Here is a 17,265-nt window from a genome sequence, read left to right as displayed (position 1 = left end):
CTAATCTAACGGAGGTGTGTGGTGGTTGGTAGCTACGCCCCATGTCATGCTATCACGGCTGAAATGTTTACTCATACAACACAGACAGAACCGGCGCCTGTTTAATAAGTTAAACTTACACTGGTCTCATTTGTCTGCAGCGCTCTGCTCTCCTTTCTTCCTTCATGAAATGAAAAAGTATCGTCTCCTGACTCTCTCTGTGAGCTCTTCCAGCCTCGATTTTAGACGCCTGATGTGATTGTCCATGATTAATATCACCATCATGCAGACCATAAACACAGTGGCCTCCCCGCTCTCCATATTAGCTTCTTGGTGGTGTTTTTTCTACTCTCCTTACTTTTACCGTTTTGTTTTGTGTTTGAATGTAGCGCTAAACGGCTAACGGCTAACACGTCACTGAAGCAGACGGCTGCGCGCGCCGCATCAGTCCCTATCAGGTCCCGACTCATGTGCGAATGCAGACTGAAACAGTTCCGCTGGGGAAGGATAGTTATCAGAACGAAATTCGAGGAGGGTAGTTCTGATAACTGCTTTCTTAGAACGGTCTGTCCGAAAGCGGCTTTTGATATATGTCTAATGTATATTAGCTCGTACTGTTTTAGGAGGGGACAGATGTGATATGATTTGGGCTTCTTTGCCAGTATTTTTATTGCTTGCTTGTATGCATTGCAACATGTGAATCCTTTTGGGAATTCTGGCTAATTTCCCTAATAAAGTGGTTATTCCTCCCTACCTGCAGGGGACAGTGGGGATCCTGATGGCTGGTCAGCAGCAGCCCACACTGCCGTCCCCTCAGCTTCCCTCTGGTTCAGCTCCTCCTGCCAGATGATGGAGCTGGAGTCTGGAACCTTCTCCGCGTCAGGGATTCCGGAGCCAGTCACTGCAACCTTGGCTGGACCCGGCTCCTGGATGTGAACACACGGGCAATTAAAAACCAGAGAAATTCGGAAGGTGGAGTGAGATACTGAACTCTGACCATTTCTGTTCAGCGCCAACTACCTGAGAGGTCGCGGGCTCCACTTTACGTTTCTTCTTCTGGTTCTGCTTGTTGGTTCGAGGGTATACAATCAACTGTTCGCTCCACCTACAAATAAAAAGACTTTCTGATACTTCTGAATCCACATTCTGCCTTTTGCCAATCTGTCCCCTGACGAACAAAGACGCGTTACCCGTTGATGATCTCTTTACTCTCTCCTCTGATGAAATACTCCTGGTCGGGGGTGATGATGCACAGCGAGTTCTTCTGACCTGTTTTGGGCTCGGCATCGATGACGTCAGTACAGAGGTTCATGTTCACCGTGCCCTGAGGGAGCGTGCTTGGCTGGAGGACACAAACACGACAAATTAGCCTTTATCACAGTATGTAAAAAGTCTACATGATGAGAAGGGAAAAAAAATGAAAAGGGATGTTATTGGTCTTCATCCATGTCCACCCACAGGTTTGTTTGTGTGTCTTGATGGGTGCGTGCTCGACTAAACACTGATATCACATTCCAAACAGTTTGAAACTCAAACAGAGCTGAGGGGAAAACATGCCTCAGTGCCGCTGAGAGCTTTCACAGGCTCGTACTGTACAGACACCGTGGAAATCCTTTCAGTTGGAGCGGACACAAAAGGGGAGATGACAGCAACAGGATGTCAGACTAAAGCTGCTTTGTGTGTGAGATCAGTGAAGAACACAGGGCTGGGTGTGTTATTGTGAAGTAGCTGCAGCACTGGGGGGGGGGTCTCTTTGTAGTAGAAACGACACACAGCAGCCAAACTTCTCGGTGTTTTCGGTGCCTGTATTGTCTTGTTAACATCGGGCCGAAGAAGTCGGCCTAAAGTTCCTCTCCGACCTTCTCCTCGTCTGCTCGGAATCCTGCTGCTCTCTTATCAGGCTATGGCTGCAACAGATGTTAAACAGGTGCTGGGGCTCCTTCAAGCTCCTTTTATGGCCACTGAACACGGATCCAGTTTTATAAAGATTTGCCTGCAAACCCCCAGGAGCTGCCAAATATGGCAATTACACGGCGTCGTCCTGAGGAACTCAGACGCTGTGGAAGAATTTCCTCCATTAGAACGTTAACGATGAAGTGTGAGCGAGTTGGCTACATTTATCCAGGTCTTACAGAAGTGCTGAGAAAACAGTCAAGACTGTCAACAATTGTAATGTGTAACGCAAGGACAACCACGCTCGGAAAATTAAGTCCGTTTGTGAATCCCTCTTCAACCATCATCTATTCCCCACCATCTGTAACCAACAGCTGTTTGCTGATCAATAACCTACAGAATGACTGTGACATCAGTCGTTTTAGATACAAACCACACTAATCGTCGACACAGCTCAGACCAAATGTATTTAATGACGGGACTACGGTGTACAAGTTCAATATGCATCTTGTTTTGAGTTCATGGCTCCACACAGCAGAGAAAACAACAGACGAGCAGAAACAAAGAGGAAGCACTAAAGTATGTAAAACACATGAATTCAGCTTGTTCATATATACACACACCTCAAACTTGTCTAGATTTGAGGAGTATCGACTGATGTTGTGATAAACATGAATTTAATCTAATAGTACAGGCCAGCAAGAGTCCCTTCAAAGTCCCTGCTGTGAGAATGGTCCGTATCACCGAAGCACATGCATCCTGCCGTCCCATTTATCTGTGTAAATAACACCCCGTCTGTAAAAAAATCTTTCAGTAATCAAGGACCTAAAAAGCCTTTGAAAACTAAAACATATTAGAACTGGGTTTGCTCTATCAAATTGTGTCATGTTGGATCCAACAGCTGTTGAGCACCACAAACGTCAAACACGAAGCGCGTGAGATGGAGCAGATGTGTATCTGAAGCTGGCTTTTCTGTTAGTTGTTGCTGCTAGGTGGAGCCCGAATGACCGGTCCATCTGATCCCGGTCGGTGCTTTCAGTGTAAAAGCCAGTTGCTTAGAAACTGGTCTCTGTAACGGGCACCAAAACAAAGGAGACGTCTGTGCCAACACCACTATTCAAACTCAAGCCTATTGTCCTGGAGTTCACTTCTACACAACTGGGCCAATTCTGTATCCTCCAATTGTGTCTCAGATCCACAGGGCTGAGTAATTTTAGCTTTGCAATGAGATATTATTAAAAGCAACGACTTTCTCACAGAGACTTCAGGCTGACATGACATGAGAGGCTACAATAAGATAAAACTATACTAAAACAATACAGCCTAAAGGAAATGGACAGCTAAAGTGGTATATGCTAACAAAAAGGGTGTAGAGAAGGTAACAGGCCATGTTGAAATCTTTGTTTTTATTGGAGCCAGAGTCAAATTGTAAACGCACCATAAAAGTGTAAAAACTATATAACAAAAAGAAATGGGCCAGTTTCGGACCTAAGTGGAGTGCACCCACTCCATAAACGATATAAATCCTCCAGGAGGCTTTTACAGGCCGAGCCAAAGGCAAGTCTGCCGCAGCAGGCGCTGGAGAGGAGACTGCTGTTTTATATGCTACGTGTTCCGCCGCGCTGCGTCCTCCATCAAAACTTAACAGACAGAGCCCAGTTCTGGGGATGCTAGGCCGGTCATTAAGGAAAACCAACAACAGAGATGTGCTACACAGCTATTTTCAGTAAATGGTGGAAAACAGAGCCGTCTTTTATTTCCTAAAACGTGATGTGGAGCAGCCGGAGTCTCCTCCCGAGCCCTCCTTCAGACTCCTCTCATGGTCATCGACCTTTCTCTCAGGGTGGTCTCGCTCAGTTTCCATTCTGCTGGAAAAATCCGGTTGTCTCACTTTCCTCTCTTCATCTCATATGAGAGTGATCTACTTACTAAACTATTAGTGTTCTGCGATCAGAGGCATTATGACTGCCATCATCAGCAGAGCCTGGTGCTGTGTGTAAGGAATGTCTGTGTCTGGGGCACATCTGACGTTTCCTCTGTGGGTTTTGGGGGCTAGCGCTCCCTTTCTCTTGCGCTCTGTGATCCTAGCGCTGCAAGTACACTGCAGTTCACCAAATAAGGGCATTGAAGGAGGAATGCTGCTTTAAATAGGAGAGCATCTTTCCCTTTTTGTGGTGCGAATAATTCAGCTTTGAGGGGCTACCGTTTCAAACAGACTGCTGGCCACATGGCAAAAAATAGAAAATGATGTCATCGCTGCCTGGACCTTGTTCAACAAGTGGATCCAAATGTTTAGAGCATCAATATGGGACCAAATGTCCATTCAAGTCTCTGATGTTATAATATTCAGTGAAATAAGAAGGTTTCTAAAGGTTGATGCAGCCAAAAAAGCTACTGAATTTCTCAGTTTGGATCCATCTTGGATATTTCCTAGTGGAATAAAGTGCAAACAACTGGTAAACACGAACATCTTCACAATTACAACTGAAGGATTAGCAGCAAAAAAAACGGAGCTGTCATCTGCTGTTAATTGTGGATTCTTATGTTAATGTTTCAAGCCGTTAAAGGGAAACTTTCCTGATTTTACATATAGGGTCTGTCCACCAGTCATGGAGCATATGGTCATGTGTGGATATGGCCATAAACTTTGGAGTTTTTGACGTAAAAACAATAGAGCTGAGTGTCTTGAAACACTTTAAAAGACGTGATATGTAGTCTTAATCGGCTGGTTCTTAGCCACAATTTCTCATGTGTTCAGTTGTCTGACAAAAGTATATTAATATACACTTACCCTTTACTGTTTTTAACCAAAAAAAGATGAAACAGATGGAATTCTGGGGCACATATAAAGCACCTCGGATCATTCGAGTCAGTTTAGTGTATCCACGCAGGAATGATTCAAACCCAACAGCATCATCTGGGTGTGTTAGTCCAGGTTTGAGAAGCATGATTTCGGTCAGACTAAAAGGCTGATTTATGGTCGCCTACGGAGAGCTCTCCATCGCTTGCGTGCGTCGGCCAAAATTCCTATCTATCTATCCGTCGAAGAGACGGAGACTCGCGGAGACCGCAAGGGTTGTGATTGGGCGGCTAACAATATCATTTCCGGAATCACTTTTCCGGTTTAGCGCCTTCCTCTCAGAACAACAACACCGCCATTTTTGAAAGAGTTTACTGTGATATATATATAATTTGGTCAAAATTATTTGCATTTCAAAATCAATAAGCTCCAACTCCAACAACAGTCTTTCTCTCTCGGTCGCCATCGTTCACTGTGAGGAGTGGAACGGAGCCGGAAGGTGAACAATCAATCAACCACTTTCACGATAGACGTCGCGAGATTGGGTCGTTTAACGTAGCGACGCCTACTGATCGAGAGGTGAACTGCCTTGCGTATCCCGACGGAGAACTTCGAAAGGACGGACTACGGAGACGGATTGATGGAGAAGCATACTGAGGCCTTAACACAGGTTATTTTCACATGTAAACATGCTTACTGATTCAGTGACATTGGTGAGTTGTAGTTGTTCATTTAGGGTAACTCACATCTGTATCAATAACCTAATTTGTCATATAGTAATGACTTTATATTTGACAATCACTGTGATAACCCTGCTGGAATATCATATGACCACTACCAAACACAGAACTGAAAATGGCTGTTTACATACAGGCAAAACCCTTCATGTTGGAAGAATCTCTGCAGAGCTGGTTTGTTGATGAGCAGCAATAAAAGCGGAGATAACGTGTGCAAAAGAAGACAAAGAGAGTGTGGATGCAGCTTGTGTAAAGCTTGGGAGGAGCGGAATATGTGAATGTAAAGCTAAACCCTGACCTCAAACACATCTTATCTGCCCTCCACTGGTGGTTCGAGCCACTGAGTAAACAACGACAAGCTTGATGAGATCAAGAGCGTTAACAAGTTGTTATCAGTGCGGAGGTTTTTGGAGAGATCCTATCCTCAGGGTCTGAAGCACAAAGCGGCAATTTCCCTGACCCACTTTTCCTGCCTTGTGGAGCAGATGAAAAGAGCACAGGACAATGAGGCAGACAGTTTTGGAATCACTGTTACAATAAGAGGAAAACACAAGTGCACACCAGCCTGGGTGTCACTGGAAACACATTTCACAGTGGAAACACGCACTCGCTTTCTCGCGAGTTTCCTCTGATTGTCATCACGAGCAGCAGAGAAAGATTCTCCAAGTGTGACTTCAAACGTTTGGCCTCCACAACAGAGACGCAGTGGAGTTATTGTTAAATCAGCTCATCTCTTTTTCCATCACGGTCCTGCTCACTCACAGGGATACACCTGCTGAAAGTCTGTCTCCTTCATACACAAAAACAGAAAGACTTTAAGGTCAAGCTGAACTACATGCTGAAAACTATCCTGAACTGGGCCCTATGTTTCCTTCACAACACATGTCAGAGTGTGTGTTTCTGACAGGCGAGCAGGCAGTGTGTGGCCCTTAGTGTTTGCACACAAGCAGCCTAATCTCCAGCCTGATCGGCCGGCATGGGTTTGGTCACCCGTGTCACATTCCCCTGGCGACACACTACCACCACAAACAAGAGGCTTGCAGTGGGCAGAGCCAACTTCCCAGGCTTTTCCTCTGGAGTTCTCAGAGCCTTTTACTGCATGCACCAACGCTTAGCTGCTCTTTTCTACACATCATCTGGCTCTGATGCTGCTATCTGTATCCCAAATATGTTTTATGGGCTTTAAAAGAAATGATTATAATCCTGGAGCGCCGCTGTGTTCCATTTACCCCTTAAGGAACGAGCGTGGGAAGTTTCCGGTGAGGTAGCACAGTTTCAGCTCAGCTGACGTTGCGGCCTTGTGTTTTTGTTCGCTGTCTAACAGAGAGACGTGCAGTATCGTCATCGCATTCCCAGGCAGATCTGCATAGTGCTTATCATCGTATTCACCATAAACAGTGAACATAAATGGATGTCTGCTGAGTGTTGTATCCACACAACACACAGAGAAGCTGTTCCACCACATGAAGAATCTGGGGCTGTAAAATGCTGAGAAACACGGTTTATCAGGACCTGATATATATGTGACCTTGTGTCAGAAAACTGGAGGATGAAATAACCAAAGGAAAATCTATTTAACTTTAGGCTTTGACTTAAAGTCAAATCTGTTTCTTGCTCAAACAGCTTCTTAGCCAGTGTAGCAAGCAAAAGTGACAGGAACTGTGTTTTCATCCTATTGCCACAGAAATTTTAAAGAGACATTAGAAATGTCCCTGAACAAATTAGACTGCACAGTGTTATCAGAGGGAGGAAGCATATGCTCTGCTCAGCATTGCTGCTATAAGCAACGTAGTCCTCCCTAGCTACTTAAAAATAAGCATTTTTAAAAAATGAATGGGAAACAAGACTAGTGTTTTCTGACTGATGCTTTGGGCATTCTTCTGAAACCTCTTTTGCAAAGACATGCCTACATGTAACAGCATTTTGCTGCCATTCTGGGGCAGTCTATGAAACATGAGTTGGTAGGTGTAGGGTACTCTTGGTTGTGTTGGTGCTGTTGTTGGTCCTTTATCTTTGCCCCATTTAAGAAAATACACAAGTCAAAGAGGACAAAAACCTCAAAGATGTGGAAGCGTATTTAGCGCTTTCTCCTCTTTTTGACCACATCTGTTGTTGTCTCTGATCAAACTAACTTTCAACCAATCAGAAATTGACCTACACATAGCATCACCTCAGAGGGTTAACACGCTGTTAACTTTCTGGAGGACTGCGAGCAAGTTTGTCTGCGTTGACTAAACACCACAGATCCTTCACTTTGCATGGGGCTGGGACCAAAGCAGACTGATACGTTCGTACAAGCAGAAACGGGTCCTTAGACTCTCGAAAACTACCCCTACTATCCTACCCAGAACTCGTGCTAACTTGATGCAAGTTAGCAAGGAAAAGAACAGTCTTCAGGTTCAGCTTAACAAAAAGAGCAAACAGTGCGCCAGCCGTGGACAGCATGCACTCACCGACTCATCCAGGGCAAAGCGCAGACAGCCATGTTCGTACAGCACAAAGAACCTCCGCTGCCATTTCTGTAAGCAGAAACACATGGGCATATAAATGGTATTAGAGTAGCCTCATTTCAAAGTAAGTAGTTTAAACAAAGCACAAATGCACCGTTTTTCCTCAATGGAGCAAAAATAATTAGGCATTAGTGTTTAACCTAATTTTTCATGACCTGTCCAGTGTTTTTGCTAACTGGGGGAGGCTTCGGAGTAGAAATATGCTCACAATGCGTTTCTAAAACCATTTTGCTGAACAAAATCACAGCATATAATATGCATCCTTACCCGGGATCTCTGCATTGGATTGTCAAAGTCAGTTCCCTCAGGGGCCAAGCACAGCCACCCACCATAAATAGGTTTAGCCTGTAAAGGAAAAGAGGGGGAGAGGAGCAAAAAACACCAATTTAGGTAATCATTAAAACTGGAAGAGAGTGTGAGCTGAGGGGGAGGGAAACGAGAGCTCGAGACAGTGAGAGAACCTGGTTGAATTTAATTGAAAGAGGCCTTTAGGGATCCAGATGTTCCTCTGTTCTTGCAGTACATTTCGCAGTCACACACAACCAGTTTGTGAGCCTCATGGTGTAATCAAGTCTATGCGAGGACACGCTACAGAAAAGACGAGACCAGTGTCACATACCGACTGTCTGGCATTATACTCAAAAAGCACATAAGATATCCACACACACAAACAAAAGATTTAACTCTTTGACTTGTGCGAATACCTCAGTGCAAAATTACAAAAGATATGGAAACACTAAACACAGATCCTGTTCTCACAGGGCAACGGAAAGGCTCTTTAAAACAACTGCTCTCTTATACTCTCTTTCTGCCTCAACTGTAAATAATTAGCAGGCAGCTCTCATATCAACACTCAATCGCTCCACCACTTCCACAAACCCAACCCAAGACTCTGCTGGAAGGTAAAAGCAGTCAATTATTACTCAGCTATTCTAATGCTGGCCCTGTTATTGCTCCGTGTCACTGCATGCCTGCAATAAATCTATACATGCCTGGTTGAACGTGTATGGACGCGCCTCTAAAGGTGGTTCTGGTGAGCTGAACACATTAAAAAGGTTACTTTGCCAGGGAGGCAAGTCGTGAGGCTCATAAATCAAATCGGAGTCAGAATGCGACAGAGGATGTTAAACGATGGGACTCGTGTCCAGATGTTCTGCAGCTGGAGGACGCAACAGAGCGGGAGAGACGAGCATTCAACCGACACCTCAGGGAAACCCTTCCAGCCGGGGGGTGTGCCTCCTTCTCCTAAAAGAGCCTGTCAGCTCAGGTCACATGATCAACACCAATGTGGACAAGCTAAAAATGGGTCTACTTTAAATCAATGAAGAGAGTAGCACCATTTCTGGAATCCAAACCATCACCTGACTTTTTGTTTACAGTAGCGCTGACCCCTAATAACCGACTAAGCTTTCGCCAACAAAAGTCTTTCCTGGCCAAACTTTCAGGTGTCTATACTTTGCCATGAACTTACTGCATCTTCCAACATTTGCAGTATTCGGAGGCAACAGGATACCTTCATTTTCTTCCTTCTTCCTCACATTCACGTCCTGGTCAGCTGTAATCTGCCTGCCTGCTGGTTGGATTAGCCCTCCCTGTTTGATCATTAGATAATGCACCGATACACAGTCTCCCTCTCTGTGCTTGGAGCAGTGAGGGGCAGACAGGGACCGCCATACATAGAAAGCAATTAACGTTGGTTCAAAGTTTTTATCCATTTTTGTGTGGGTGCCTTTTTAAGAAAAAGGGATGTTAAAAGATACAGAAAGAAGTCTCAAAGTCAGTTAATCTAGTTGGTGACGGTGTGAATTTAGGTGTACTCATCCGTACATGATAATGGACTGATTAGATGTGAAAGAAGAGAGGGGCTGATGTAGCATGTCTGAGGGAAAGGGAAAGCGGTGGTGGGCTAAATCAAAGTCCTGCATGCAGCCAACATTTGTGCAGAGTACCTTCAATATATATATATACATATACATAGATACACACACACAGACTTTTAATGAAAGAGCAACAAATAGTCAACAACTTAATTTCAATTACAAATGCTTCTGGACCAAGAAAAGTGTTAGCCAGAGGGAGCGAGTGTGTACAGTGAGCATACACCATTTTCTGGTGTAAACAGGAAGTGGAGGCTGAGATAGAGATGTGAAGGCTTGAATGATAAAAGCTCAAACAGTGGGTGAAGATGTGTGTGTGCGTGTGTATGTGTGTGTGAGAGAGACATAGTTTCCAAAGTCTCCATCTTAGGGGTCTTTAAACAGTAAAATGGTGTGAACACACTAGGTACAAATACAGCAGAGAGTGAGCTTTTCAGAAAGAAAATGCAGCGGTGTGGATTACAGCTGACCAGAATGTCTCCAAGCTTCAACTGTTGCCGTGACACCTCACAGCAAACAAAAACACTCCTGGCACATCCACTAAAGCACCCCTGGAAACCTCAGCCATACATCGCTGCGTATGGTACAGAGAGCACTCAACACCGGGAGAGTAGGAGCAGCCTTTAGCTGTCTCTGTAAGGATAAGTGTGTGACCAGGGATCAGATCACATCATCTCATGATTAAGTTAAACATGGAACTCACTGAGCTACACACACATATAGACATAGCTACACTGAGACCAACCAAACAACAATTTCAAACAGATGTCAATAAAGACCCGGTTAACAGCCTGCTATGAATGGTTGTAAAAACAAAGCCAAATATTGTTATTGAGTAAAACCGGAGTTTCTAAATCATGTAAACGTGTTAGTCCAAACAAAATAGTATGAAATCGAGGTTCTAAAACCAAACTAACCCACCCAAACACTCAGAGGGGTTACATGGCACTGAAAGGATCAGATAATTGGCTAAATCACAATAAGAATGAGTTGAGCAAGGGTAATTTTCAATTCAATTCAATTCATTTTTATTTATATAGCGCCAAATACAACAAATGTCATCTCAAGGCTTCTCCTTGGATATATGGCAGTGAATGAATAGGATCAGAGACACAAAGCATGTCAAACCCCGGTGTGATAGGTGGCGCTGTACCCATTCCAACTGTTGCTAATAGAGCCACTTCCTGTTGACCTCTTCACCACCAACAACAACAACACCAAACTCAGGCATTGGAGAAAGATGGTGAATGAAGAGCAAGATGAAGCAACATCCCTCTACATTTGGTCTGTGATGAGCTGCTTGTTGCACAAACGCGACGCACAACGGAGCATTCTCCATCGCGTTGTTTGTTTCTTTCTGACGGCAACTACAACAGTAATACCGTCTCTTCCGACTTCCGGTTCCCGACCCCGGGAAAAAATCTTGAGCATGCACAGAACGCAAAGTCTAATTCACCACGTGCTTCAGCGTCTACAAGCAGGTTTATTTTGACTATCAACCGAGTTATCTTGCGGTCTTAATCCGATCGCGAGTAACTCGATTCGACCCAATTTCTTGTCAGATTAAGGTGTCTACATGCACTTAATAACTCAGTCTTATAATTTAGCCAATTATCTGATCCTTTCAGTGCCATGTAACCCCACTGAATGTGGATCGGGATCCAATCACTCCTGCATGTTTACACATAACTAGACACATCATTCATCGAGTTCAATTATCTTTTTTTAACTACAGTAACGTGTAAGTACATTTTAATACAGCTGAACTCCCAACAAAGCTGCTCTCGTCCACTTTTTCTCTCTTTCTTTTGTCCAATAGCTAAACGAGTCAGAAACTTTCATTGAAAATCAGCCAATCAAGACTAAGTTTCAATGTAGCTTAAAGCATTTAGAGCAGACTGTCGCTCTGCTCTAACAAAATCCTGATTTTATAACAGCAGCATCAACGGACAAATCACCAGTCAAGTAACTTAAAGACAACATCTGTGCGCGATTCTGTTCACATACATGTATGCTGAAACAAGGACGATGGTTGAATTGAAGTGGTGCGTACACATGTGTTTCAGAGTTTGGTTTCATAATATTTCAGGCGGACTAACGTGTTTACGTTCATTTCAAAAGTCCTGTTTTGGTTAGACCAACACAATAACACAAGTTTTTCTTATGTCATGCAAACAGGCACTTAAAGAAAGCAGGATTTTTAGAAGAGTAAACTAGTGGTGTTTCAAACAGAAAGGAAGAGGAGTGGGTTCAATCTAGCCTGGGTTCTGTTTTCACTGTCCAACCTTGGGTTTGACAGAAACAAATCGAGCTGGATGTGACAACATAAGACCATTATGGAAGTCAGCACATTATCACAAATAAGATCCTCCAAACTAAAGGCCCTGACCAGAAAAAAATGCATGTGTTAACTCCAGCCTATCAGGCTGAGGCACAGCCTGCAGTCAGAAGCTCCAGCTGTGGGATGTTGAGCAGCAGCCTCTGGGAAACTATACTGATTCCCCGACCCCGCACTTCCTGTTTCTCCCTGAGACTCCTGCCCCCACTCCTTAGATTTCGTCATATCCCTGTCTCTCACACGTTCGTGTAAACCTTAGCCTTCCTGCGTCCTCCATCACTGTCCTGCCTCCGCCACCTCTCCTGGACGGGGTGATCACTGCTCTCAGACGAAGAGTCCGTCAGGCCTGACCGACACATCCACACAGTGGGGACAAACTAACTGTGTGATTGAGGGAAAACTGTGACAATGGGAAAGGATCTGGTGAGAGGAATGAAAACTCCTTTTGGAGCACACTGTCTGTAATAAAAGAATTCACTCAGTCTCTAGCAGCAGCCCCTCCCCCAGCCCACCTTTTATTCCAGCAGCATTCAACAGAAAGACTGTTTATTTTGGATGCAGCGCTTCAGACATTAAGTGCTCGAACATTTGCATTTGCTTGTCAATGTCGACTATCTGTTTCAAAGCTCCCTTTGGGCTCTGATAATCCGGCATTTAATTTACGACTCAAACTCACTTAGAGTTAAAGACAGCTTTACTGGAGTTTCTTTTCCCTGGGTTATTGAGTTTATCTCCTCAGCCAGCATGTATCAGTTTCAGAACACTGGGAACATTTAGCAAATCCTTCCCTTCACCTTAGACCTGTTGAACAAGGCTCAGAAGTTTAATACTGTTTATGTGCGGTTACATAATAGTGGTCAGTAACGGCCTGGCAGCACAAACTGGTTTGAAGACAGAACTCTCACAAAACCTTTTTTGTGCAACTGGGCTCCCTGCAGACTGTTTGGATAGTGGACAAACTGGGGCCGTTTTCAAAAGCCAGCGGGTGACTGGGACAACAGAGACGAGCAAGGACAGGACATGCCGAGGCAGTAAGCCTCTCTGGTTCCAAGTGCCGCCATGCGGCTGTGGGAGAGTGTGGGCCGGGTCAATAGGGGGATAAGAGGAAGTGATGTAACCATAAGACTCAGGCATCTGAGGGGTTAAACTGCACTGAACTGGGTGCTGAAAGTGATACACACTTTTGAAACAGAGAGTGAGTATGCACACACACACACACACACACACACACACACACACACACACAGGGGGGAGAGGAGGATGCTGACGTTGCTGTTTGGTTCTTGTGCTGCATTCAAGGGCCTCATCTGGGATCAATTACAGGATACAACACAGACTAAACTAATAATCTGAGAGAAAGAAATCCAAAAAAAAAAAAACATGTTCGCTATGGGATCACAGCTTGAATGGAGCTTCAGTTTATCTTTGCTCAACTTATCTTCGCTGTTCTTCATTCAAGTCCCTTTTAACCTCCACATAGTGGTCACTAACCCTTTAATGTGGGAGGAAACGCAGCCAACTGACGGACACAAAACAGCTTTAGTTTAAATCAATCAGGCAGCGAAGGCAGCCTCATCCATCAACGATCAGATTCCGGTAGAAGCTAAGAGACACAAGGCTCAGATATCTTACGATTTAGACCCCAAAAGATTCCAACTTAAACCCAATGTTCAACGGACCAGCACTCTGAAAGCTGATTGCATCACACCCAAAGTGGATTGCCTCTAATGACATCCCGCTGATCACTCCAGCTCAACCTTGATGTCTCACCGATCAGAGCGGCTTGTCCACCCTCCTCATTTACAACATGGCAAAGTGTTAAAGCTCTCAAGCTAGGAGGGTGAAGCTGTCAGCCTGCGCTCTCTTTGCCTAATCAGCTGGTGCTATTCACTGGTAACAATTCTCCAAACTCTGGCAGCAGTTCTTGATGAGTATCCCCTCCGCTGCTACGAAACCGAAGACATCTGAACAGCTACACGAAGTTGTTAATCTTCCATCTTTATTTGCGCAGCACACTGCTTACCTGGGTCAAGTCCTGGTCGGTCAGTAGATGCAGCTCCCGTGGTTTGAAGCAGTTCTGACATTTGCTTTTGTTGAAGAAGTTCGCCTGGAATTTCCTGCAGGGGTTTTCTTTCGCGGTAGACATGGTATCTCGGCACTTTCCTAAAACTCAATGGAGCAATATCTCTGGAGGGCCTTTATCAGCAGCGGAGTTTGTAATCCCACTGTTTTTCTTGTGCGTTTCTACTATCCCAACTCGGAAAAGGCTCCAGCACTCCGATGCATTTTCAAGTTAAAAAAAAAAGAAAGAAAGAAAAAAGATCACAAACAAGAATTCTAATGTTAAAGCACAACGTTAAAAGCTTCTTTTGTCAGCTAAGCCGTGTCCAACTGCTGCCTCCCAATAAATAATTAGCTGCCACCAAGCCAGCCTTCCCATCACTCAGTCAGTGATGAATGCTTTTTAGTCCATGGCCTGCAACCACAAAGCGAAGTGGAGAGAAGGTGGCTAATATCCTGTTAGCTTGCCAGTGGATTTCAAGATCAATAACGTGATGGCGTAAGCCACAGAAAACATATGCATGCAGTTGCTGCCTTCAAACTGTGGGCGGAAAGCTTCCATGAAGTAAAACAGACTCCCGTGACAAAGACCCAACCCAAAGGAAAGACTGTAGGCAAGCAGCAGGCTACTATCCCATTCGCAGCAGTCGGTCCATGCGAAGTTCATCCAGTGCTTCTTTGCTATGCTACGGTTAGCGCACTTGGCTAGCGGGTAGATACACCAGCTAATGAAAGCCTCTCCTGGCTGGCGTCTTCAACTTGACTTAAAAAATAAAATAAAATAAAAAAGTCGGTCAGAAAATTCAACCGTTTCAAATGCTTTTCTCCCGGTTGGAAACAGTGCATGCAGGGTAACCGCCACTTGGCCAGTCACAAAGAGAGAAATTAGTCTTTCAGGTTTGGTTCCATAACTAGCCCGGTTAGCAGCAGTGGGTTTATTTTCTTCTTTCCCAACGGAGTGAGGGGGAGTGGTGAGGGAGAACACACAAGCGCCTGGAATTCTACAGGATCTCGCGATAACTGCGCACTGTCGCCTCCCATAGTTCGGACGAGGTTACAGCTTTTGTTTATACTGAGAAACTAAGGAAATGTAGATGAACTTTTTATTTTTAACAAATAATATTTATATGTAAGTGACATGTATGTAGAAAAAAGGTCAAATAAAATGTTTTCCTTTATCTGAGATAAAATAAGCTAAATAATCTGGTGTTAAGAAAAATTTAAAAAGCCGATAAGTAGGGCTGCATTCAAATGATTATCAACAAGAAGTTCGGAGTTCTAAGTAATTAATTGAAATAAGGAATAGTTATTACTAAGTACTAAGTACATTACTGTATGATAACTTAAGTGTATAATAACTAAAAGTACAAGCCGTCATATATATGCAAAATGTCGTTTTATATCTGATGCAATTAATGCTGAACCATTTTATACTGTGGCTGGTTGATGAGGACCTCATTAAAACTATTTAAAATACCGCAGGTCATGTTGTTTGTTGTATTCAGTAAACTAAGTCCGAGTACCTCAAATTAACCTACAGCACATGAGTAATCACTCGCAGTATTGCCAACAAAATATATTAGATTAACAAAAGCACTAGTAATTATAAGGTAAAAAAAAATGTGTAAACTGCAACAATGCATCACATTTTCTTATGTAAAGCATATACAATACCATTCCACACAATTTGAAATGTACAGAAAAATTGGGAAATTTCTCATTTGCAATTAAAACTCAATTAGGCAGTTTTAAAAATTTGTTTGAACATTTAACCGATAACAAATAAATAATTTTCAGTGTCTTCATTTACCAACTTGATCATGTCATTAGGTTTAGAAAAATGAAATATACACATTTAAAATTTGATGCCAGAAACACACTCAAAAGGTTGACAAATTGGAAAAGAAAGACTGAAGAGTTTAAAGAATATACAATAAAAGCATTCTAAAGCACTCTACAAAAAAACTGAATAATTGGCAACAGGTAAGGGTGTCAGTATTGGGTATAAAAGGAGCATCCACCAAAGTTTTAGTCCTTCCAAGCAATGATGATTCACCACTTTGTGCCAAACTGTCAGAGATTTATCAGTAAATAAAAAAATAAAAAATAAAAATTTAGAAATTGCTTGACCTGCCTGCCTGCAGTGCACATTAGTCTCAATTTGAAAATGAATGGAACATTACAAAGAGGAAAATCTGGCAACAACAACAACCATGAAACATTGACTAGCTGAAATCTTGTATTCATCAAGAATCGGAACAGATTTGTTTGAATAACTCCAGTAATTACTCTTTTTAGTTTCCAAACCACAAAAAAGGTTTGATCAAATTCAAGGCTGATGTAATACAATGTTTTTTTTTTACTGTTGCTTGCATACATTTTTTTATTTGTCTATGGTCAGTGATGGTCACTGGTCAGTGAACGTTATGGAGGTAAGTTTTTGCACTTGTGTTTGTTGAATACAGGCAAGGCAAGTTTTTTTGTACTGCACAATTCAACTACAAGGTGATTCAAAGTGCTTTACAGATACATTGAAACAGTAGAAATAAAAAGCATGATTTTAATTTTAAACAAAAAAAGAAAGAAATAAGAACAATAGATAGAATCAGATAAAATCAGTAGTTAAAATGTGATTAAGTTTTGAAACTCAAGCTTCAGATTTGGAGCTTTATTCAAATGCAGCTGAAAATAGGTGTGTCTTCAGCCTGGACTTAAATACACTGAGTGTTTCAGCTGATCTGAAGCTTTTCTGGGAGTTTGTTCCAGACATGTGGAGCATAGAAGCTGAATGCAGCTTCTCCATGTCTGGTTCTGACTCTGGGAACTGATAAAAGACCGGATCCAGATGACCTGAGGGGTCTGGAAGGTTCCATCTGGGTCAGGAGGTCACTGATGTATTTTGGTCCAAGACCATTCAGAGCTTTATAGACCAGCATCAGAACTTTAAAGTCTATCCTCTGATGGACAGGCAGCCAGACCCAAACTAATAAGCAAATGACAAGTTTTAAAGCCATTCTATAATATTTCCCTACTTTTCTGGATATTAGGTTTGTGGTTTGGCGTATGTATA

At 43.2% G+C, this 17,265-nt stretch overlaps 1 protein-coding gene across 3 annotated transcripts in view; it reads right to left on the bottom strand.

Annotated features, from left to right (window-relative positions):
- The window catches only part of LOC142374401 (myosin phosphatase Rho interacting protein), a 49,300-nt gene extending 34,135 nt beyond the window's left edge, over positions 1 to 15,165 (bottom strand). For all 3 annotated transcript variants that reach the window (XM_075458065.1, XM_075458064.1, XM_075458066.1), the window contains exons 1-6: positions 14,158 to 15,165; positions 8,187 to 8,264; positions 7,863 to 7,928; positions 1,170 to 1,321; positions 1,000 to 1,084; positions 734 to 905 (exon numbers count right to left, since the gene is read on the bottom strand). In XM_075458065.1, coding sequence (XP_075314180.1) covers positions 734 to 905; positions 1,000 to 1,084; positions 1,170 to 1,321; positions 7,863 to 7,928; positions 8,187 to 8,264; positions 14,158 to 14,280 — 676 coding nt within the window. In that variant the 5' untranslated portion in view covers positions 14,281 to 15,165. The remainder of the gene's footprint in view (positions 1 to 733; positions 906 to 999; positions 1,085 to 1,169; positions 1,322 to 7,862; positions 7,929 to 8,186; positions 8,265 to 14,157) is intronic.
- Positions 15,166 to 17,265: the final 2,100 nt, after the last annotated feature.

Source organism: Odontesthes bonariensis, chromosome 23, assembly GCF_027942865.1.
Source record: "Odontesthes bonariensis isolate fOdoBon6 chromosome 23, fOdoBon6.hap1, whole genome shotgun sequence".
NCBI classification, from domain to species: domain Eukaryota; kingdom Metazoa; phylum Chordata; class Actinopteri; order Atheriniformes; family Atherinopsidae; genus Odontesthes; species Odontesthes bonariensis.
Note: the sequence above shows the minus strand (reverse complement) of the source record. Positions and strands in the feature narration are given on the sequence as shown.